General features: G+C 39.1%; 1 protein-coding gene across 4 annotated transcripts in view; it reads right to left on the bottom strand.

The window, feature by feature from the left end:
* Positions 1 to 17,621, bottom strand: part of SESTD1 (SEC14 and spectrin domain containing 1) — a 50,213-nt gene extending 32,592 nt beyond the window's left edge. Inside the window, exons 1-5 of one of the 4 annotated variants that reach the window (XM_083865101.1) lie at positions 17,603 to 17,621; positions 14,017 to 14,080; positions 13,242 to 13,344; positions 5,184 to 5,262; positions 1,810 to 1,918 (exon numbers count right to left, since the gene is read on the bottom strand). In XM_083865101.1, coding sequence (XP_083721227.1) covers positions 1,810 to 1,918; positions 5,184 to 5,238 — 164 coding nt within the window. In that variant the 5' untranslated portion in view covers positions 5,239 to 5,262; positions 13,242 to 13,344; positions 14,017 to 14,080; positions 17,603 to 17,621. Of the gene's footprint in view, positions 1 to 1,809; positions 1,919 to 5,183; positions 5,263 to 13,241; positions 13,345 to 14,016; positions 14,081 to 17,209; positions 17,378 to 17,602 lie in introns of those variants that run through there. The other 3 variants (XM_083865100.1, XM_083865102.1, XM_083865103.1) reach the window with 3 other exon arrangements.
* Between the last annotated feature and the right edge of the window lie 6,284 nt (positions 17,622 to 23,905).

Below are 23,905 nucleotides of genomic sequence, written 5' to 3'. Positions count from 1 at the left end.
AGAGAGAATATAACAAAGGAAGCAATGAGCAGACAACATCATAACGTTGCCACTTTTATTCTTCTTCAATTCTGAACAGACCTCTTCAGAATCTGAGAATTTTAAATACCACCAAAGAAAGGCATAACAGTAGACTTCAACATTACAAGTTGTCTGAAATTTTAAAATGGCTTTACACACACATTCCAAAAAAATTCTACCCAAGACACTTTAAGCAGTTATGCCTCTCCAATTTTGGACACTGCCAGCAATCCACACCAGACTGCAGATCTCAAACAAGTTGTAGTTACATCATACACCACGCACAATTGAATTAAAAGTCAAACATATTATGTTACCTCACATATAGAACTTGGGAAAAAAAAAAACAGTATTAATGTTGCTTGGACAGCTATTGAGTTTGGAACAACACCCCTCCCCTCAGCCCTATTTTCCCCAAACATTGTTCAGCAAGTCTTTCCAGAACAGAAGAGAGAATGCTTAGGCTAAAGTTTGCATTTCCCACTGGAAAACAACATGCGAACCAAAACGACAATGATTTTTCCATACTGCCACCACAGAAGAGAGGTCATTTTTTCCACAACTGACACAGAGCATTAAATGTGGGAACACTGACTTCACTTTCAAACAGATTTCCCAGTTTCTACTGAGTACAAAGAGCATTTTGGTTGAGCTTTTAGACAGTTATTGTTACACTAATATATGTAAAGACATACATCAGGATGAGACTGTGGAATAATTAATGCTTACTAGAACAAGAATGCCTGCATCTGTTCCATAAATACAGCCAAGTCCTTAAGTCAATGACAGGACTTGTGTGGTGACCATTTGGTGTTTCACCACTTTACAAAAGACAACAAGCTGTTTCAAAAACCCTAAACTTACACAACTAAAATGTTGTGCAGTATACTCATACACCTACTGCCGTTTTACTATTAACTAATTTGAATTTATTCTTTGCTTCTCTCTCACCAATCAGGATTTTTTTAAGTCTTATCTACCAAAGAAACCTCAACATTGGATCCTTTAACTGTGTTTTATAAATATGTATAGATTACAATATAGAAAGTACGCTGGATATTTTCAGTTATGCCATTGTTGCTCTGTTTCCAGATGAGAAATTTGAAAAGATACAAAAGCAAACATTTATCTGAGAGGCTCCTTTTCTTTATAAAGCAGTGGCACATAACAGAAAAAAAAGTATGATAAAGATCAATCCTTGGATCTTAAGAAAATAGAAATGCAGGTAACTAAGCCAGGACCAAAAACTGTCACTATAAGGTGGCAGTGGCACATGCACAGAACTTTAACAACAATGATTTTACAGCAAGCTATGGATGACAGGATACTCAAGTTGTCAGGCACTACATTCAAGCAGCACCAAGAGCTGCTCACTAACTTCAATAAGACTGTATATTTTTAAACTTAACACACTTTTAAACTGGAGCCCTACAAGCTACAAACCTTAGGCATGTAGCACAGGAAGGGCAATGCTGTCCTTGCAAGCTTAGGAGTTTGATTGGAATGGCTCATTAATTTACTTATCAATTTAAGCGCATTGTCATTAAAAAGAAATTATGAAAAAAGCTATCCTAAGAAAACAGAACAATAAGGACATAAAAGGACACAGACAAGCCTTAGTACTTATCCCTTAGCTTATTGGGATGCATGTTTCTAACTCAAATTCTAAACAAACATTACATAAAATTAATTTGGTAAAGAAGAGCAAATAAAATTAAAAACAATGGAAAGATCTCTTCTACAACTGGAAAAAAACCCCAGCTCTGAACAGAATGCCTTCCAAATCACCTTGGTATACTTAGAAGATAGTCTAGTGTGACACTCAGCTCATCCATGCTCGTCTGTTCAAGGCATAATGGAATCGTCAGAATGAGGCCACTTCTTCTGTCCTTCCCTCCTGTTTCAGAAAGAAAAAGTAATTACGAAGTTAATGTGATGAGGTTTAAGCAGAAGAAATACTTTGCAGTTAAGTGGTCTCAAACTTCATCATAAAAGCAATCTTTAAAGTTGCTGTGAAAACCTCAACTGACATTTCAGCTCTCAGTTGTGAAGGTTCATTCACCACATGGATATTTAAAACATCACCAGGGCATCAGAGCATAGCCCACATCCACAGCTATCACAATTTTTCGTCTAATACTTTCAATATTAACAGCACAAATCAAGTGTTCCAGAAGCATTTTTAGATTATAATATTAAAAAGCAACTCCTAGACCTTCTACACTACCAGCCTCTCAGAAACCTAGCCCACTCCCAAACTGAGAATGTACTCTGATGCTCCAACTGGAGCTCCTAGAAAAGCAGGACTTTTCTAGTCCAACTGACTACTACAGGAGGATCTTGTACCACACAGGCTGCCCACGGCACATAAACTGGCAGCTCCTTCAAACACAGAACAATTTCTAGACCTCCTTACAAACAGCTAACAGGCACCTCATGATTAAGATATATATTTCCAACTGCTTGCCTTAATCTTCATCTGCATTTTCAAACCTTTCTGGTAAAACTAATACAAACAATATTAGAAACAGTAGATTTTAATATATTATCTATTTTATTAAGGAAAAAAACCACAACCACGACACATTAAGCAAGCACATGTATATGTCAATTACTAAACAATCTTCTCTATATTTTAGAAAAAACTGTACTAAGACATCTATAATCACAGGCTTATTTGGGTGAAAATGAAGCAAAGTAAATTTCTGTAACCTGAGAAGGAACATCTTTATTCTCAAACTGTTATTCACATGGCTAAAGCAATTACATTATGTTTTTGCTTCATAAAGTTCTTCAGTAGGACTGAAGCTCCATCTAAGGTGTAATAACTTTTTACAGACTAGTAACAGCCATGCAGAAATAAGAAAAGGCACAAGCACAGTAATGCTTGCAGACTCATACACATATGTTGACATAATTTTATAAGAATTCTTCCCATCCATGAGGTGCATGCAAGATAATGAACAAACACTTTTTACACAACATATGTTAGAATCTTAACTGCAACAGGCCCTTTTCCCTTGTTTCCAAAGCTGTGTAAACTCTCTAAATTTTGTGTTTTAAAGATCCACTGATACAGATATTTTCCACATTTCTGTAAAGGACCTATTGCTTTCAGCAGTCCACTGCAGTAGTTGTGTTCCCCTCCCTTCTCCCCTTTGTGAGAGAATTGTTGCTGGAAAACACACTTTTTAATATCTGTATTTCTAAACTGAAGAATTGAAGACGGGTGCTGTATGAGAAAGGACAAGTGGACAGATGCTTCCAGCAGAAACAATCTAAAGCAACAGTTATTTACAGACTGTTCACCCTTCTGTTTCTGAACAGCAGAAAGCCTGAAAACTGGAGCGAGGAAGCAGACAAAAAGGAAAAATGTTTGGATTTAAACAGCTTTTGCCGAACTGACTAAACAAAACACAATCCAAATCCCAGAAATATAATCTCTTGACATTTCAAAAAAAGACCACAATAATTATCTAAATTATTATTTCATGACAAATCATCTTGTGTAACAACTGGCAGGTTTTCCCCAAGCTTGTAAACACTGTTAAGGAAAGCAACTGAAAGCACCACAAAAGAAAGAAGAAAAAAAAAAGAAATTTCTTCATTCATTTTGCACCAAAGTGGTTGTTCAAGGCTTTTTGTTGACTTAGGAGCCTGCCTTTTCTTCTATGCTACATGTAATGACTCATCAACATAAAAACTACACCAGCCATGGATTTCCATTAAAAACCACTGTTTTGCTTCCAGAAAAAGGCAGGATCAACATTATTTGTACCAATTTAACTCAAAAATGACAACAGACAAATAAACACTGCAGGACACTTTCCTCAAATCCTATTTCTCTGAGTTAATCCTTAATGAAACTATAGGGAGTAAAATTGATGTAAAGAGACATGATGAACTGATTTGTGTCTGTCAAGTTACTTTACTTACACTGAAGAACACTAAAATGAAAAAAAAACCCTAAAATGTAAAATAAAGCATCAAGCTTTACCATTCATTAAATTAAAGCACCCCTTAATACTAATCAATTCCAAAATCATCAAGCCTACTTAGAAATACAATGGTCCAAAATGGTTCCTAGCATTTGAAATGCCACTCAGTAAATTACTTTCTACTAAGAACGTCTGGGTTTGAAACGGATCAGGCAGCTTTAACAGCAATTTGAAAATGCACTCTAGTTAATGAGAACATCCCCTTGCAATATAATGCTGAACAACCAACTCACTACACATCTGCTGTTACTGTAGAAGAACTGTCCCAAGCTTTAATGTGAATTGAGTTTTAGGAGTTTGATTGTTTGTTTTTAAAAAGGAATTGTTAGATTTGCGACTGCTAGAGAAGTGGGGAAATTCAAAGCAAATTCTATTAACAAAAAAAGAGCAGGTTTCACTTCTCAGGTGATCGAAGCAGGCTAAACTAGACTGGCTAAAAACATAAACTAAAATAAACTAAGTCAGAAAAATATTTGTGGCAACACCTGACAACATTTGAAGTTGACAAGTGTTCTGTAAGTTACCTACCTACACTGGATCAGACAATCAAACACCAAGAACTAACACAGCTATCTACAACAGCAGTGAAACCAACAAGAGAATGTCATTCACCAACTGAAGCATTCCGTTTCTTTTTTTTTTTTTTTTTTTTTGTTCTGGCAGAGGGAAGAGAAAAAGTTACCTTCAACATAAGATTCAGGAAGTTTTAATAAATACAACGATAATTAGTCTTTCCTGAATTAACCAATTGACAATAATCGAACTGTTGAAAGGCATGGCTAATTTTGCTTCCACGTCTTTCTATGTTGGAGAAAAAATAGGTGAAAAGGAAATAATTTGCTACAGAAAAGCCTGAAAATATTCATTCTGTTTTTCTAAAACCAAAAAACTAAAAAGCCAAACCAGTAAGAATTATTTTTGGATGTCTGTTAAATCATCAATCTCTTACACATAGACTGAAGCTTCTTAAAAACCAAGTCCTAAACATCAACACCAACAGCCTGGCTGCTAGATAAAGGTTTCCAGAGATTCTTTTGGAATATGACAAAGCATTAACCAACAACATATTTTTGTTAAATACATCCAGCAAATACAAATAACCAACTTAACTATCTCATCCAACTTATGCAGGGTGGAATCAGTTGAGGAAAACTGAAATTTTACCTGAAAGAAATGCCAATTTTTTCTTCAGAATGGGTAATATTACTGAGGCTTCCATTCTACTTCAGATACTTTTGCAGCTCTGAAATACAAGAAATTGAAGTTGTCAAGCATTGGAACTCAGTTACAGTGTTTCACAGTGTTACACTTTTGTATTCTTTTAAAGGAAGAACAGAACACTGTAACCAAAAAATAAAATACTGTAAAAACTTAAGAAAACACATCATGGTAGGCACTTATCCATACAAATATTTAATTAAAGATTTATTTTCCCTCGTTGGGGGGGAACAAACAGTCCAACCACAAAAACCAAAGCAGAATCTCAACCAAGGACAACAAGATAATTTATATAAAATCCCATTTCCCAACCCTAATAAGCTACAATTAATTTACAGGTAGGTTATGTGTTTGCTCATTCAGACATAAAATAAGTGCAAATAAGATTGTACTTTTGCACAGTCTGTCTGGTATTGCCAAGAACATAATAATTATCTAAATATGTTGTGCTACATTTCTGTCAGGACACTGCTGCTACCCTGCCATTAGCAGGGCTTCACTTGAAGAAAAACATCCAACAGCCTGAATAAGTGTGTCCTACCTATAATCTATACCTGGAAATGCTCCTGCTTCCTTTGCCTCCTCCTTACCCTCATGCAATTTTTATTGCACTGTGAACTGCAATTCACAATGATGAGACTCTTGCTTCGCTGACAAATGCACAGGATGCCTGAACTGCAACCTCCTCTTCCAGACTACACAAAGTAGGAACTGGCATTTGCTTGTGACTTTTTGAGGTCCTACTTCCACAGATCAATCCATATAATCAAAAAATCTAATTCTGCTCAGAAATACACAAATTCAAGATATGTGCCAACAGCCAGTCAAAATAAAAAGATCAAAATTGATTTGTTTTTGGTTTTTTGTTCCAGGCCCAGCGCTTCGAACTGCAACCTGGAATGCTCCATCTGGATACTTCAGAATGCACACAAAGAACTTTTTCCTTGGCATGGGGAAAAAAAAATAATAATCCAGAGAAATCCAAATAGCCTGAGGTAAAATAGTTTATTCCCTTTCATGTTAAAACAATGAGGTTCATAACAAAAACAAAGAAAGAACTACCATATTATTATTTAAAAAACACCCCCATTTCAACAGCTTTTTATCGTCTCTTCCTGTTCCAATCTGTAATGTGTCACAATATTCATTCCCATCTCTTATCCCAGAATCTCCACACTGAAGTGTAATTTTTGCCAATTACATAAAATTCACACTTCACATATTACAGAAGGAAACAAACAACTTTCAGTTGTCTTAGGAAACTGAGTCCCACAACAGCCTGCGCTTTGAACAAACTACTCAAAAAAGCATCCTATTAAGGCTCCCTGTATGCTTTAGACAAAGATTTGTAGTTATTTGTTGCATGAAACACAAAATTTAAGAATTACTCAGGCAGTCATTTTTGTCTCTCAAACTACTCTGTGTAAGCTTTTTACTTTGGCAGTTCTCTTTATTTTCCTTTTTTCAAGATGTGGAACACATACCTGAATAATTTTCCCCCCTCCTCCCCAAGTTACATTTCCAAATTATTACAAATGCCTCTTTATTATAATCAATGAATGAAGTTCAAACCTACACACACTTCATTATCTTCGTACTTTCACATAAGAACAAAAGTCTGCATCAGCTTACTGACTCTGGGGAACATGTTTCTCTGCTGTTCTGAAAAGACCTATTTATTTAATATGAAAGCATCGCTTGGCTTTCTGCCACAGTAGTGGCACTGTCCATGGATCAAAATAGTTCTTTTATTCAGTATTTCCTGGAACCAATGGAAGCATTCTGTTCCGAGTGGAAGGAGGTGAGTCAGACCAGTTAAAACTGCTGTTAATTCCACCTAGCCTTTGTTCCATAAACTCCTGAAGTTTACAATTACCTCTCTTCCATGAGAGATTTGATAGGTTTCACTTAGAAGAAAACCCTCACCAGAGTAGATTACCTGAAAACACCAGTAAAAAAAAAACATACTTCACATTTAAGAAATAGGCTCAGCGTTCTTCTCTATTTTTGACATCCAAAGAGTCTCAGGATGAATTAAATGAAATGTCTTTCTTTAATACTGGAAAGTGAAACCATTTCAAGAAAGCTGGCATCTACTTGCCAATGGGAGTTACTAAAGGTGTTTTGAAAGGTACACTGCTTTGTACCTTTACAATGTATTTAGACCTACGAAATACATGTAAAGTCTTCAATTTGTTGGAGGAAGACAAAATGACAGGCTCTTAAAATTTTCCATCAATTTTAAATTTAGCATAAAGAAAGAATGATTTGTTGCTCAATACTCTACCACTATTTAGCTGAAAGAAACAGATTCAGTGTCTATTCATCAATAAAAAAACCATTTGGTTTTATTAAACATAGAAAAGCTACAGAAGAAAAGCAAAAGCACTGAAGAGAACAGATTTCACATGAGGAAAGTGAAATACTTCAGGAAGCTGCATTTTATCACTTCCAAATCAGAAGACATAACTTTTATACGCTGAAATGTTACAGATATGCAACAAATAAAGAAGTTAAATTTGTTTGCTGAATTTCAGAAACAATCTAGAATGGTGTATATCCACCTAGAATCTACTCTCCCAAAATACCACAAACCAAACTGTAAAACTTAAGAGTTTTTTTATTTAACATGTTTCCTGGACACAGTCAGCACACCCTGAAGAACCTCACTGAACTTGTTTAGAATGACATAGGCTTTCAAGTTATTAAATCAATATAGCAATGTCAGTCTCCAACAATGTACTCATTCTTTTGAAGATTTCTACAAGAAGGTGGCAACGCTAAATTTGCATATTTGTATTTAAAACCTAAATACTTGAAAGACATTCCAGTGAAACCGAAAACTCTTCAAATCCCCTTGACAAGCAGAAACTAATACTGTTTGTGGAGAAAATTCTCATACATACAAACATGAAATATGTACACATTAAGGAGAAAATGGGAAATAGTAAACGAATGGTTTAAAAAAATTACAGAACAGGTAAAAATGCAAACAATACTTCATGCTGCACTCCAATGTGAAATCAAACCACAACTTAGTAAGCTGCATCATCTACCATTTCTAGACTCTGGAACAACTGTAAATTTCAATATTTTATTCCACACATCTAAAATTTCCCAAGTTCTTCCAAAAACAAAACACAAACAAAAAACAAGCAACACCCCCCAACAAACAATAACGCCAAAGACAAAACCTAACCAAAAAGCAAAGAAAAAGAAACCAGCCAAAAAAACCTCACACACAATAAGTACTATGTGTAATTTGTTACAGTGCAAAATTCTGATGAATGGATAATTTTGCCTGCATTTTGTGCTACCCACATAGTCACTGAATTAAAAAAATTAAATAAGAACCAATGTCCAGACACTGTTTAAAAAGTCTATTAAAAACAGGTGAAGAGGGACAGATGACTAGACAACTGGAAGTAAGGTGTCAGAGAGAAGCTCTCCTGCAAGTAAGAGGTGTTTTCTTTCTAAGCAATCCAGCAGAAACCACTGCTCCAAAACAAATTCAGGCTTAATGAGAATTAATATTAACATGTTTATTCATGTTTGCTAGAGCTGAAACCTTTAGTACATGGTGCAAGGTCTTGAAATAGGTTAGTCTGCACATGAGTATCTGTTGCAAGATTCAAAGAATGAATTCTTTCTTCATTCCTTTAGCATGTAGCTCACAAGAGCATGTAGCTGGTCTGTTAAGGACCACAAGTAAGGACCACAGGACTACAAGTAGGAAAAAAAGAATCTGGTTTCTATTCCCTGTTCTGCTATGAAATATACATATGGCTTTCAGCAAGTCATTTATCCTTTTTAGTCTCCATTCAGTTCCTCCATTTAATTCTCTTTTTACAAGAGTATTGTGATGTTTAATTCATTAATGTTTTTGAAGACTTGAGAGATTAGAAGGAGCTCCACAAATCTGCCTATAAATAACCAAGGAGCAGATGGGCAGCTATGTTCAAAACTGTAGCAGCAGCTTGCAAGTCCAGGCAGAAACAATAGCACAAATAACAATAGACATTCTGAAGTACCAAAGGAAAAAAGCCTCAAATTATACAGAATGAAAACACTTTTTCTTTAAGATCAACTTTTGATTTGCAGACCTTCAGAACTAACATCTTCATTCTCTGAAGCCAGCATGCAGGCTTTTTCAGATGCTAACTTCAACCCACAAAGCATTACCCTCTTTTTCCCTGAATCAGCTTAAAACAAGTTCATCTGCTCCACACAAATAAAATCCATGTGTAAAAGACAGGGAAAAAGCTGAGTATCACAATTATCTATATAAATTATTATTTCACCTTCCTTTAAAGCTACATTAAAGGATGTCATCTCTCCCACAGCAAAGCTGTACAAAGAGAGAACACAAACAAAGGTGTCTCCAGGGCTGATGCCCTGGGGTAATTTGAGAAGCACAAACCTGCCCCAGAAATAGAAAAAGGCTGTAAATATTTATTAGTTAATGCTGTCTTCAATTAAAAAGCACCTGGAAATTGGCTACTCAGCTGGACAGTTTCAAAATAACAATAAAACCTGACAGATGAACATCAGCTTACGTATGCAAATGCAGTGTTTGGCTTTTACTCTTTAAGATATTATGAGCAGTACTAATAAATATTTAACATTAGAGCTCTCAGGAGAAAAGGTAACTCCAGATATTTAAGGAAGACCAAATCAAAGTTTTTGTTTTTTCAACCACTTTCATATTTTTAATTTTTTTACTACCTGTAAAAACCATCCAGAAAAAGCCCACAAAGTTTTATACTATGTCTGAGGTTGTACACAACAAAAATATTCCTGATCTTCTGTAACCTGCTAATTCACACTAAAGAAGCCAGAAGATAAAAAACACAGACTAATTTCATGACTAGATAAGCTTCTCCAATTTTAAAGCAAGATGCAACCATACAATGCCATTTCCATTACACATGCACTGTTAGTACTCTAACTCAGCAACTTGCCGTGGCAGTTCAATGGACAGACTGAAAATGTGCTCTGACTTGGGTTAAAGCTGAGGTTAACAGTGTGCTAGGCCATGATCCAAAAGCACACTGTCACAGCCACAACAAATTTAAACTTGGAAAAATTCCAATCCTACTCCATTTTCACCGGAAGATTCAAATCTTAACTTGTCTTCTAACTAGAGTTAATAACAGAATTCAGAAGAACTACTTCCTCTATTTAACCCATCTTCCATATTCATTTACCACTCTTTTTTAATCCCCCAACATTCTGTGAAAAGTGAAATAAAAAGACCAGCAACAAAAGGAAGTGATGAGCAACATAATGAATAGCAAACCAGCAAATGGAGAACAGGTGAGTAAGAGGTTATGCCATTTGAGAAGAAAAAGACATTGTGTGTCTGAGTTCTAACTTTGATCACAGTCGACTATTCATTTCACACAAAGGCAGAGCTTTTCCTCAGACTTCAAGCAAGTGCCAGAGGGGAAAAAAGGAAGAGGACCAAGCACAGAAACAATGCAACCAGGATGCACAACAACACCTGCATGTACAGCTGTGAGACACAATGCCAACACCTCAGTCTTTCCACACAACAAGGCCAGCCACAGGATCCTGTGCAGCCACGAGCACACTCTCAAAGAACAGCACTCCTTGGACTCACTGGCCATGTTCAGAGCAAACTTGCCCAACCCAAAGGAACACAGGCAGACATCCATAATGATGTTGCAACACTTGACATCAAAGATGACAACTTGCTAGAGTTATCTACCTTTTCCAGCCTCAGTCCAAGCCAAACACATGATCTATGCTAAGTTATAGCAGCTTTCAGGCCTCTTTAATCGAGAATAATAGAGAAAATAATCCACAGGTTTTGGCTGCATCTCCATATTCCCTTTTGTGCAACATTCCTGTCACTTTTTGCCATTCTCTCACATATGGTAAGAGACACCATTTACCCTCCTGCAGAACTCCCCAGCTTGCTCACCAGCATCAGAAGATCCATCTACCTCATACCCTCCTTCCCTTACAACAGAGGCAGCCAAAACAGCAGCAGTTGCAATCATCTGGGTACAATCCCCAGCCACTTAACACTATCAGCTGACCAGAGAATACATACAATTATGCAAGTTGAGAAGCTGCTTCTTCCAGCACTTTTTACATAGCAATATGTCAATTGAAATGCAATGTTCAAAGCATAGCTGAGACATTTTCTCTTCCTCATCACACTGCATAAAAAACTCATTAAAAGAAAATTCTCATTTTTAGGTCTTAAAATTTTCCTTAGTCAGAAGTCACATGGAAATATAACAGAATCATATGGACTGCAAATTCTACCACAGAAAAAATTTGTGAGGTTAGGGGGAATAAAAATAACGTACAGATAGTAAAATAAAATTACATAGTCCTCTCTCTCTTCTTAAAAAAAAACCAAAAACACAAAGAAACCCCAACAAACAAAACCAACACACAAGTGACAAGTGCTTGGAAAAATAAATACCTTATCACCAGTTCTTTAAGGAACTCTGCAAAACCAGTTTGTAATGAAGTATCAGAAAGCTCCTGTGCATTCAGTACTTCATAAAATGAACTAGGACAGTGGGTAGAATGAGGTTGGACAATCCAGGCCATGAGCAGCCAAGTCAAAAGACAAAGTCAAAAGACAAACAGCTGTACTGATGAGTGCAACTGCTGGCAGTGTGGAACAAATGAAAAACATTTTCCTCTGGAGTGCAAGATTAGAACTTCTTGTTCTTTTTGCAACACTTATATAAGAAAACAATCTACCACTTCACAACAATACACATATTTGGTATTGGTTACAAGTTCATGTGGCTCAGGGCCTCAGGATTCAATTCCCAGCTCAGTATAGTGACACTTGACTGAGTGGAAGCAAAAAGAAATGTTCCCCTACACCAAAAGCCATCTTGTGCAGCAGACACAAAAGCAGTAATCCTTTTGGAGTGGAGAAAACTGACCAAAACAAGATGACAATAAAAAGTCTGTTTACAAATCCCTAAAAACTCTGGGTTTGCTACCTGACCAAAAAGTTACCAGCTCAAAAGTATGATTTTGTGTGGATCTCGAAACACCCTGAATAATTTCCCGTGCCTAAAGAAAAAAAGAGATTGATTAAAAAATTACTGTTGTGTGTTCCTCCATTCTTACTGCACAATACATGAAGTATCCATTATAAAGGTAATAATAAAAAATCCCTTCAATCAGAAATAAATAACTTGAAAATTTTGCTAATGTTAACCAAAAATGAAAGTACAAGAGACTGAAATATTTTAGATCTGGTAAATAAATACTTTGTACACATATTTCAGAAATCCATTACTTCACTGGTCTACAAAGCAAAAATAATTATCTAAGATATCCTTAAATTGGTGGGTGCAGGAGAATGAGAATTAAATCTTAACTTTCATGGATGTCTTCAGTTTTTGTACACAGATTTAAAAATCTGAACATTTCAACTGCAAATCACAAATTAAATCAGCTACAGCAACCATCTGCAGTAACCATAGCACCTCTCTCTCTCTCTCTCCTACTCCTTCAAAATAAAACATGTAGCTTTCCACTACCAAAACATAAATCAATAAATAAATGGTCACATGCTTTATGAGAACATAAAATCAAGCTCTCTAAGCTGCTCCCTGGAGCATCCTGCATAGATGTAACACTCATACATTTTCCAATTATACTATTTTCTAGGGTCAAGTGAGAATGCAAAAGGAAAGAATTAGCAAACAGAACACCAGCAGAGAAAACAGACAATCTGCATTGAGGTCTCAAGTTCAGCCATAGATATCATTTAGTGACCAAAACATCAAGCTAACATCAAATCCATTTATCTTATTCTTCAAACAAATTTCTGACCCTAGCTGGTCTGGTTAACACTTATGCTTCATAACATCTCACTAAGAACACATCTCAAATACAACTCTGCCAACATCATAGGAATTTATCTTGGCTCTGAATTCTCACATATCTACTACATCTATCTGCCTTGAATTAATGTATCTGCAAAGCCCTAAGTCATACCTTCATCTCCTCTTAACTATTGTAATTTCCTTCTTAATGCGTTCTTTATATCCCAGCATTCCAAACTTCAGCTTGTCCAAAATGCAGCAGTTCATCTTCTCACCTGGAAACAGGAAAACAACACTCCAGATTGATTTTCACTTGCTTCCTTGTTGAATTTAGTATCTGCTGTAAGGTTATCCTCACTTCAAAAATCTCTCACTCTTATTTAGTCTGAAGAGCAAAAAGCTTTGCCAACACATTTTTCTACTTGCTCAATCAAGGTTCCCAAGTCTCTGATTTATCTTCCAGCACAAGCTTATCAACACCATCAGAGCAGCAACAATTACCTCGATGCTATTAAAACTTCTTTCCTTACTCCTACCCACTACCATAGAACCATCTTAAAAATAGAATTCTCTTATCTCCAGTCTTATGCTTTAACACCCTCTAGCACATCTGCAGCCATTCCCCTCCCTGTGAGACACTACCACTATGTGAGACACCGTAACACAAGCTGCACTGGGAGCTGCACGGCCAAACAACGTAATTTAGCTTTAACATCAATTTTGTTTATGTTATAGTGCCTTTTAAAGATATTTTACTAGTCAAAAAATAAAAACAAGTAAAGCAGTTTAAGAAGGCATGAATTAAAGCCTAAGTAAGTTTCTACATAACCAACTGCAAAGATGTTGTTCTAGGCAATGTATTCATCAGTATCAAAGCTTCATATGAACCAAATATAATGCGTGCAAATTATAAAGATTTATTTTTGGAAGAGACCTATCTTACTTACCATTGGTACTGGAATGCAAAACTGTCTGCTAGGGTTACAAGTTTGAGTTCCAGATCCCAGGGTTCTGTAAATTTAAATGAAAAAGTATTTGACCATATTTTTTGATTTTGCTACCCAATCTAAAATTTTACTTCCTTGGAGGTTGAAAGCAAGAGTTTCTTACAGAGCTACATGATAGGGGAGTCAACATTTCTGTTGTATATTCACAAATACTAGTACGCTAGGCATTTGAGTTCAGTGGGACAGCAGGAATCTGCACTTTCTACCAAAACATATGGTAGACATCAACATTGTTTATAGTTAGCAGGCAATGCTCCTGAGGCAGCACCGGAAGCAGCGGGAAAGTAACAAGAACCAGAATCCCTGTAGTATGCTTTCAATCAGAGGTAACCTACACAGAGTTTTAGGCTAAACTGAAAATACAACAGTGTTAGTAGAATTTTTTTATTTTTTTTTAAGAGGAAGAAGGTATTCCTACAAAGGTATTTACTGCTATAAAATTTAAAAAGGCAAAGTATAACTTGAATAAGAAAATATAAATAGTTCTTTTTTGTATTAGAGGATACAGAATTAACATATAAGCATCAAATGTTAAACCTCAGCAAATGTTGTAAGGCTTGCATGAAACCTTGTAACTTGATCAAATTCCACCCATGAAACAAAACCCAGCAACAAAACCCCAAAAGTTCAAATTAGTGCATATTGTGTAAAAGGCAAAGTCAAGACAACAAACACACTTCACTGTAATTCTGATAGATCAGTCATTACAGTAATCTACCTCACAGTAAGTTTTAAATTAAAAACACCCTATTCTATTCATGGAAGCTTTCTAGTCAGCCTCAAAAAGATGGGAGAAGGCAAGAGGACACACCTATAGATTGGGAAAGCTTAAGTACAGATACACTGGAAATCCTGCAACATCATTGCCAGGGTAGGCTCTGCCTACTTTACCAGAGGCTGCCTATTGAAGGTGCTCTGTATTTCCCCACCCACCATCACTGGGGAATAAAGGTGTTCTTCTTTATAATTTATTCCTAAAGATGCTTGACAGTTAGGTAGTACTATATTAAAGTTCTTACAGAAACTCCACTGTCTCCCTTCCTACTACCACTCTCAAGGAACAGCCAACTGAGCTGAATTTGACCTGACTCCCTTATTTTGTTGACAGAAAATGACAAAACTATGTGAATTTCCCCTGTTTACATAAGCTTTACTGAGAAATTTGAATCCATAGCCAATTTAGAATTACAGCCTACAACTCCATGAGACATCACACCAGTTTTTCTTATGCTAAATATTCTTAGAAGAAAATTAAAAATACATCTATTTCCTTCTCTTAAAAATGTATTTCTAAGAAAACTGATGTTACTAATTTCCTTCTCTTAAAATTGTATTTCTAGGAAAAGTGATGTTACTAATCAATTAAACTTCAAACAAAATATCATCTATTGTCATATTACTCCAGGAAAAACAGTCAGCTGAGATGATTTTAGAGGACTCTTCAAGCAGCAATCTATGACATAAAGAATTGTGCAAAATCCTAAAATCCACCCCTAAAACCACACTGTAATTACTCTTAGGTTTGGTGGAAGATTTACACAAAATCACAGGATTACTAAGATTGGAAGGGACCTCTGGAGATCATCTATTTGAATGGTTTTAATGGAACCCCATTTGGACACATTCCTGTGTGACTGCTGGTGGTGACCCAGCCTAGGCAGGGGGTTTGGATGTCTCCAGAGAGGAAGATCCACAGTCTCCCTGAGCAGCCTGTTCCAGTGCTCTGCCTCGTTGCTTTGCTCCTGAAAGAGCAAGGCACGACCAGCATCTCACCAAGGCGTAGGCCTCTGAGCAAGCTTCAGCTCTAGTCTGTAGTCCACCTTCCCCCTTTTTTCTCCTAAGTTTCTGCTTGGTACAGACAATGGCATTAGGACCTCAAATGCTCAGATACAGGAGAGCCCTTATTAGCACAGTAATTAATAACTACCAGTAATCCTATAACGTAGATACAGTATTCATTATTAACTATACACTGAATCTTAGCAGGCGATGTCACGGAAGGGAAAAAAGGGACAAAACCCCAGTACTTCCCCATCACAGGGAATTTTAATGCAGGAACAAAATCAAGATCCAATCGTGAGGACACTGCAGACACTGCAACACTAAAAATGGAGAGGACCAGTATTTCCTTTGGGAGGCAAAAAGATGAGAGAGAAACAGACAAAAGCATCTATTAATACATATCCACATAAAACTTATCGATTTTACTCATTTAAAAACTTACAAAAAGTCAAAAAAATCAAGAGCCACTCTCCTCTAATTGTTTACACTCTTGCTTCCATACACCCACTCATTTAAATTCTTTAACAAAAATAGTGCTTTAGAGCATCGCGTGCACAACTGCCTGGCTATACAGCTCTTTTAGGGGGTAGCAAGGGACAGTAAAATTATGGGGCAGAAGGCAAAACTGCTGGACAACAGACCTGTCAAAAGCCAAAGAATGGGTAACCACAGCTATGAGCAACCACGTCTTCAGCAGTGAATCAGCTTCCCGACCAGGCAGCGCTTCCAGAAACCCGGGAGCGCCCGACGCGGCGGCGGTGACACGGCCGTGACTCGTCCCCAGCCCGCCCCGGACTGACCGGCGGCCACGCACCGCCAAAATCCCGCCGGGAGCCGAGCCCCGTATCCTCGCCCGGCCCCCCCTCCCCGAACCCCTCTCCTTCCCTGCCGGGCCTGCCGCGACACCCCCGGCGGGGCCCGGCCGCCCTCCCGCGCCCGCACAAAGGCAAAAGCTCCGCCGGCGCGGCCGCTCGGGAGCCCCCCTGGGACGCCCCTCCGCCGCCAGCGCGATTGCAGCGGCGGCACGAACAATGCCCAACCTGTTGCGCGGGCTCCCCTGGGCCGCACCGCCCCGCCGTGCCCCCGGCCGGCGGCACCACCGCGGGGCAGAGCGGGGCCAAGGGCGAGCCGCGGCCGGGGCTGCTCTGCAGCACGGCCCCGCCACCGCCGCCCCGGGAGAGCCGGAGCCGCCGCACGGCAGAGCAGAGCAGAGGAGAGCGGAACGGAACGGAGCGCCCCGCGGCGCCGCCGCCGCCGCCCGGGAACAAAGCGCGGCCAGGCCGCGGGGCCTGCACCGCCCGTCCGCGGGGCCGGGGCCGGGGCAGAGCCGCTCCGGAGCGCGGGGACTCACCCGATGCGGCGCTGCGGGTGCCCGGGCTGGGAGGACGCGGGGCGGAGCCCGGACCCGCCCGCTCCGGCCGGGCTGCGGCGGCTAAACCTCGGCCGCCTCGCACCGCCTCGCTCGCCCGGCGGCAGCCCCTGGGGACGGGGGCGGCTCCGACCCCTCCTCCGTCGGCAAGGAGACGGCGAGCGCCGGCCGCCGGCGGGCCCGCCCCCGCTCCGCTGCCCGGGCCCAGCGCCGCCCCCGCCCGCGGGCGCGGAGCCGCCGTGTGCCCGCCCGCCCCTCGCGGAGCCGCCGGCCCGGCCCCGCCCCGCGCCGCCGGGAGACAATGCGGCCGTGCCCAGCGCTGCGCCCGCAGGCCCCGCCCGGGCACCCGCGGCGACCCGGGGTCGTGATACGTACCCGGCGTGGAGTCTGTCCCACTGCGGAGTTTGGAGCGCTGGCAGCCGCGTTGGGATAACAGTGCTCCCGCTCGGCTCTGTGGGAGACCCGCTGTACGAGCCGAGTGCGAGCCCGGCGGTCCCAGGTAACGCTGGGAGTGCCTCGGGCAGGTGGCGCCTGCCCCCGGGGCTCTGCGCCACCAGCGGTTCAGCGCTCGCAGTATCGCAGAATATCCCCAGTTAGATCATTTAGTCCAATTCAGCACTAACGTGTGTTTTGTTTCCCGTCCGATGGCAGATAATAACCCATTGTCTGTCTTAGCTCCTGGACAAGCACCCTAAAACTCTGTCATGCCAAGATTAAAATAATAGAAGCAAAAATGCAGAAAGAAATGCTGTGAAGAAAGCTGGCTCGGACACTCGCCTTGCACTCAGGGTAACCACTCTAGGACAGGTTGCAGTCTTAAATTTCCTAGCTGAATACATTAGGTGACCTAATGGCTCTTTAAAAAATTGGCTTCTGCAAACTCTGTGTTTAACCATAATTTTGCTCCTGGTTTTTCCAGAGCAGTTGAATGTAATTTACTGAATCTCATTCCGAGTATGAAAACTGTCTCACAGAGGCTGCAACTGCTTCCTTTCTTCCCTCAAAACAAGAGTTTGCAGAACCGCCTTTCCTGGTTGCTGTGCAGTCAACATCTGCTGCAGCCATCGCCCTCACCGTCACCATCGGGGCACGCCTGTGCTCCTGACCTCATCCCTGGCCTCTCTAACTCAGAAAGCTGTCCCTCTCCAGCAACACCACCCACCGGGCATGTAAGAGCTAAAGATAATTGTCATTCAGATTTTCAGATGAGGCGTATCAGCCAAGGCCTGCCAGCCTTGAGAACATACCGTCTCTGTTGGGCCTTTCTTTCCTGTACGAATACTTAAAACAGCAGCAGCAGAGAGAGAGGAAGAGCAAAATTGCTTCCTTCACAACCTGTAGAGCTAAACAGAGATAAATGATCAGCTTCCCAGCAAAAGTAATTGCTGTAGAGAACCAAATTAATTATTTTTTACCTTATTAAAAGAGGAAAACTTTGGCAGTATTTTAAGTGTGCTCGCTAATGATTTAAGAATGTGCTAGATAGAACTTTTAGAGCACTCTTCTACATTTATGCTTATTGCATACTTGTGGGCAAAAGGTAAGATAATAGAAGCTTACACTATTCATCAATTTTTACTTGAGATCCCTCAGGCTGTATCTTTGTAAGCTCTGACTGTAGAACAAATAAAATTAGTTACCTAGAACACTAGGTAAGTGGTCTGATGCCCAGCATGTGAAAATTCTGTGGGACTGGCTAACAGATATTTATTTTTAATCTTTAAAAGGAGCAAGATGAAAATCAACAAAAGAAAAACTACAGCTGATTGTAATACATGAATTTCTAATTTCATACATCTAAGATCCTCCATAGTGCAGATGTTACATTCTGTGTACCACACCTATCACATAACCTACACAATAAAGGAAAATGCACCTAATAAAATTGGATGGTTTTGCTCTGGCTTGCAGATCTCAAGTTTTCAGTACACATGAAATCATTAATCCTAATAAATTTTCTTATGGTTACTTTTGGAAGAGGAGATAAGTGGGAGAGAGAGAAGGAGAGAGAGTGGGAAAGGAATTCAGACCAAAAGGACATAGACTCTATTTCTCCATTTTTCTGGTCGCAACTGGAGCCTATTCTCAAGGACAAAGCAAGGCTTCTGCAGCAGAGGAGGAACAGAATTCTTGCAGTTCCTTCCATAAGGGACAGTTACCCAAAAGTCACTCTCCTTTGTACTCTGGTTGAAGATACACTAGTTTAAATATAAAGATGTTGCAACAGGCTTTCTGACTTTTGGTTTTTCACGCACACTCTCCTGAATGAATTGCCAGGACAGAATCTGACATAATTAATTTTTAAGGTCATACCATCAGTTTAGAGTTCTAGTTAATTGCCTTTTCCATGCAAACTGCTGGTAGGATGAAATCAGAGGATCAAGGATCTATTTGATTAAAATGACCCTTAATACATGGTGTTATTCTCCAGCAGCTGTGCCAGATTAACTCAAATACAAACGAAAGCAAATAGGCTGAAAACATCCTGAGCTTTGGGCACTGTGCTGCCTGCCAGCACAACAGAGCCTTTGTTACAAGGCAGAGCAGTGCTCCCACAACAGAGTTACTGCTTCCAGCTTCAGTCATTGCAATTCTAGAAAAATCAGCCTTCAAAGGAAAACAAACAAAACCCCCATACACATTTACTGGACACCACTCACGCTGGCACCAGTGCCATTGATCTCAGGTGCCACCAGATGTGACACTGGCCATCCTGTGCAGCACCCCACAGGCCTGTAATACCTTGCCTCTTGCTCCACTTGCCACCGGGCACAGAGGTGCTGCCAGGCACAGCCTTGCACCTGGTGGGCTGGAAATCCTCCACCTGGAGTGATTTACCTTGTTATTTGCTTTCACATCTCTCTGCCACAGACAGGCAATTGGATTTGCTTGTAGCACAAAAATGAATGTGAGCATTTAAATTAATGTAAGCCAGCAGTATCCAGTGTGTTGGCTAGAGGTGTAACTTACAGAACAGTCCAATTCAGAAAAGGTATATACAGAAAATAAGCAAATTTATGCAGTGGGATATGTGTAAGCAAATATGCAGTGGGAGAAGTATAGGCTGGCAGCAATGAATTGTAAATAAAAGCTGTAGAGTGTTTTCTATATGGAGCTTTCTGGTCATGACAAGATGGTATCATCATGTTCACAGCAGAGCAGAGGCATCTACTACTTTAAAACCTTATGTATTTGTCATACAGCCAGGTGCATGTTGGAAAAACAGTGAAAAAAGCCCCTCGTATGTTGATAAACAATGTCAGGAGGTTTGGCAAGTGAAAGTGACAGAAAAATAAAAACATTCAGCGCACATTCAAAACATCACAGAAACAAACAAAAGATCTGGGGAATTCAGTACCATTCACTGGCTTCTGAAGGTAAGCCACATTGATCTGTTAGCATCGAGATTTGAAATGCCCCTTTAAACACAAATACTAGGTTTTAATCCTGAACTGAGGAGTTATTGTTTCTTCTGAACAAATTACAACAAAGCCTTAAATTGTGCCCTTAATAGAATTTGAAACTCGAGTCCCTAATAGCCCAAACCCATGAGATTTTGTTTACTGACTAGCACAGGCTGAAAGCCTAGCACTCTGTGCAGGCAGCACCTAGCAGGTTTTGAAGGATCTATGTTTTATTGTACTCATACTTATCAGAGGGTGTGTAAAACAATATTTTAAAAGCTTGGCCATAATTTGGAAGTTCTTCAGTTCAATTATATATATAAAAAAGAGAAACTCTGCATTTTATAAAGGTATGAGTGACATGAGATACAGCAGTTTGAAATTTTGCAAGATTCTAAAGAATCCGGAGTGTTTTGTGGTGTGCTTCTTAATGCTCAGGTAGAAACAATAAAGTATCCCCATATCTCATCATGTCCTTCCAAGTACTAGAGGCTATTGGATTGTGCTTCCTGCAGCAAACTTGGAAGTGACTTTTATTACTTTCTTTAATTGCTTTTTATTTTCTGTGAAATACAGTCTTCATAACTTGATCTTTCTAAAATAAAATAAAATAAAATAAAATAAAATAAAATAAAATAAAATAAATAAAAGCCTAAAGGCTGCATTTGCTGAGAAATATTTAAAAGGAAGTAAAGCTACCTGTGGTTAGCATTTTGCTGCTCAGATTTCTTAAATATGAACATGGTTTCCTTCCAGATTTATTTCATCTTGCAAAGAGAAATGGTTATGGCTGGCAGTAGACCCTGAGCATTTTTTATACAAGGGGGAACACATTCCTTTCTGCACAGCTCCTAACAGAGCAAGAAAGTTGGTTCTGATGGCCTTTCCCTGTGGCCACAAACATGACCTGAGATACAAGGGCAGGAATCTTGATCCTGTAGTTTCAGTTGGAAGGTAGACAGCAGCAGAATGGAAATGGGCATGTCTCAGGTCATGTTTGTGGCCACAGGGGAAGGCCATGAGGACCGACTTTCTTGTTCTGTTAGGTGTGTGTGCCATACCACTGAGCAGGTTTGGTGGGATGTCTGCAGCCTACTCTGTCTCCCGATGCCTCAATCTGATCAGGGATTCCTACTAGTGTTTGCTAAAGAAAAGGAACTGTACTTACCATACAAGTTATCACATGAGGCATAACAGCTCTCAGAAGACATGACTCTGAAATGCTAACTATAGAAGTTACTCAGAGAGCTGATAGTCAATGACATTTTGAATTACTCCTGTACAAATCACCTAATGTTCTGCTGCAACCATGTTTGCAGCTCCATGATGCTTTCTTCTGCTTGCACCACAAAAATGGAAAGAACAGTGATTTTTCTAATGAGACTTGATTACCATCTCCCTGCAACTCCCCTGCTCTTTAGCCATGGAGTGTGTAAGCACTGCAGAGGCAGCCACACTCAGTACCACCACCACATTTGCTTACATTAGATTTACATTTCATTTCCAGCTTTGAAATTAACTATTAACTAAAATGTCCATGGGATAAAAAAGGTTAGATGGCAATGTCGGTCAGGGATTGAGAAATGGGTGTCCTGTACTTTAGCTGTTACTTTAGCTTGTGTGGTCTTAGAAAAGGGGAAGACAGCTTTACAATTTTTGTGTGCATTTCCCATTATTGTGTAATTCTACATTCTAGCACAGTTCTGACATGGTGATGTTACCAAGCATCTTCTTGAGAAAAAAACTCTTCTCTAAGTTTCTTCAGAGGGCCATAAGAGTGGTGTTTGGAAAGAGGATAAATTGAAAGGAGTTTGGCTTTTTCTCTAAGTATAAATAGATTATCTTTCTGTGTTGACAAAAATGATTCATTTACACAAATAAGTAAAGGTTCTGCATAGGTTCCTGTTCATATGGCTTGAATTTCTTACCTTACAAACAGTTAGGTTGTGCACTAACACTAATCACCATCATTGTTAGCAAAAGTGAATTGAAAGAGGATAAATAATATGAGCTACTGTTAGAGGCAATAAGAGGCAGAGCTCTTTGCTTTCAGAGAGAAGTAATTTTTAGGAGTGAGTGGCTGAGCTGGTTAAAATTCTTCGTATCTGCTTTTATGTCCTTAGAGCTACCTGACTTCATAGTTTATTATGTTCATGTAGAAGCTTTAAACTGTAACCCTTTGAGACAAAAAGAGCTTATTTTATAGAGATTCAGTATTGTTTGATGTTCAATTACTCAATATTCAGTATTCAGTGTTCACCCAGAGTCAGAAATTCTCTTCAAGGTGGAGAGAATATCATGGCTGAAAATCCAACTATTTTTCCAAAGAAAGTAATTACATTTGTAGCTATTAAAAAAAAAAAAAAAAAAAAAAAAAAAAAAAAAAAAAAAAAAAAATCTTGGGATGTGTGGAGAATATTTCTCACTGCTCTATCAAAATTTACTTTAACGCATTTTGAAAGGGTCATTTCAAATATAATGAAGTATATTTGTCCTTAACATAAATTATTTCTCAAATCTTTGTCAGCATGACAAGGATTTTCAAACACATCCAAAAGCCCTGGGAGCCTAATCACAGTACATGTTTCTAATCCACAGAAGTGTTTTTAAATCTCACTGATTGGTCCTTGTTTTGTTGGTTTCTTGCATAGTTCACAAGTAGTTTGTAAAACTCTTCCTGTATCTTTTTTCTCGGCACAATTGTGGGCAATCAGGCTACGATAGTTATCTTGGTCACTGAGGTCACACACATTCCAACCAGGTTGTTAAAGTCATTCAGGCCACCTTGAAAATAAAGTGCCATTTAAATGGAATTTGCATAATACTGTCTAATCCAAAGTGCTGATAATTTTCCAGTTTGAGGCAAATATTTCTTGAGCTTGTCATCTTTACAGTATTTGGTGTTATACAACAACTGAAATTTGGATGTAACTGCTGAGTACTAAATTAGGTAGTTGGCACTTTGTCTTCTAGTACATGAACATAATTTCAGAACAGCTCATACTGAGAGAGAGGAAAAAATAGGGCAGAGATTAGCAAAATCATGCAACAACTTTTACTTAATAAGGTAATACTGAAAACCTTTGATAAAAACAAATATTGTTAAAGAAAATTATCATATACTAAGTTTCTCTACGTAAAATTTTGCAAAATGTGAAAATTTACATTTCTATATGTAAAAAAAGATAAAAACCCCTTCCCTTAGAGACTCACAGTAAATTTTATATCAACAAATGATCCTTTCTAAAGAAAAGATAGTTAAAATCCCTCATAT

This window comes from Zosterops lateralis, assembly GCF_965231275.1.
Source record: "Zosterops lateralis genome assembly, chromosome: 7".
NCBI classification, from domain to species: domain Eukaryota; kingdom Metazoa; phylum Chordata; class Aves; order Passeriformes; family Zosteropidae; genus Zosterops; species Zosterops lateralis.
Note: the sequence above shows the minus strand (reverse complement) of the source record. Positions and strands in the feature narration are given on the sequence as shown.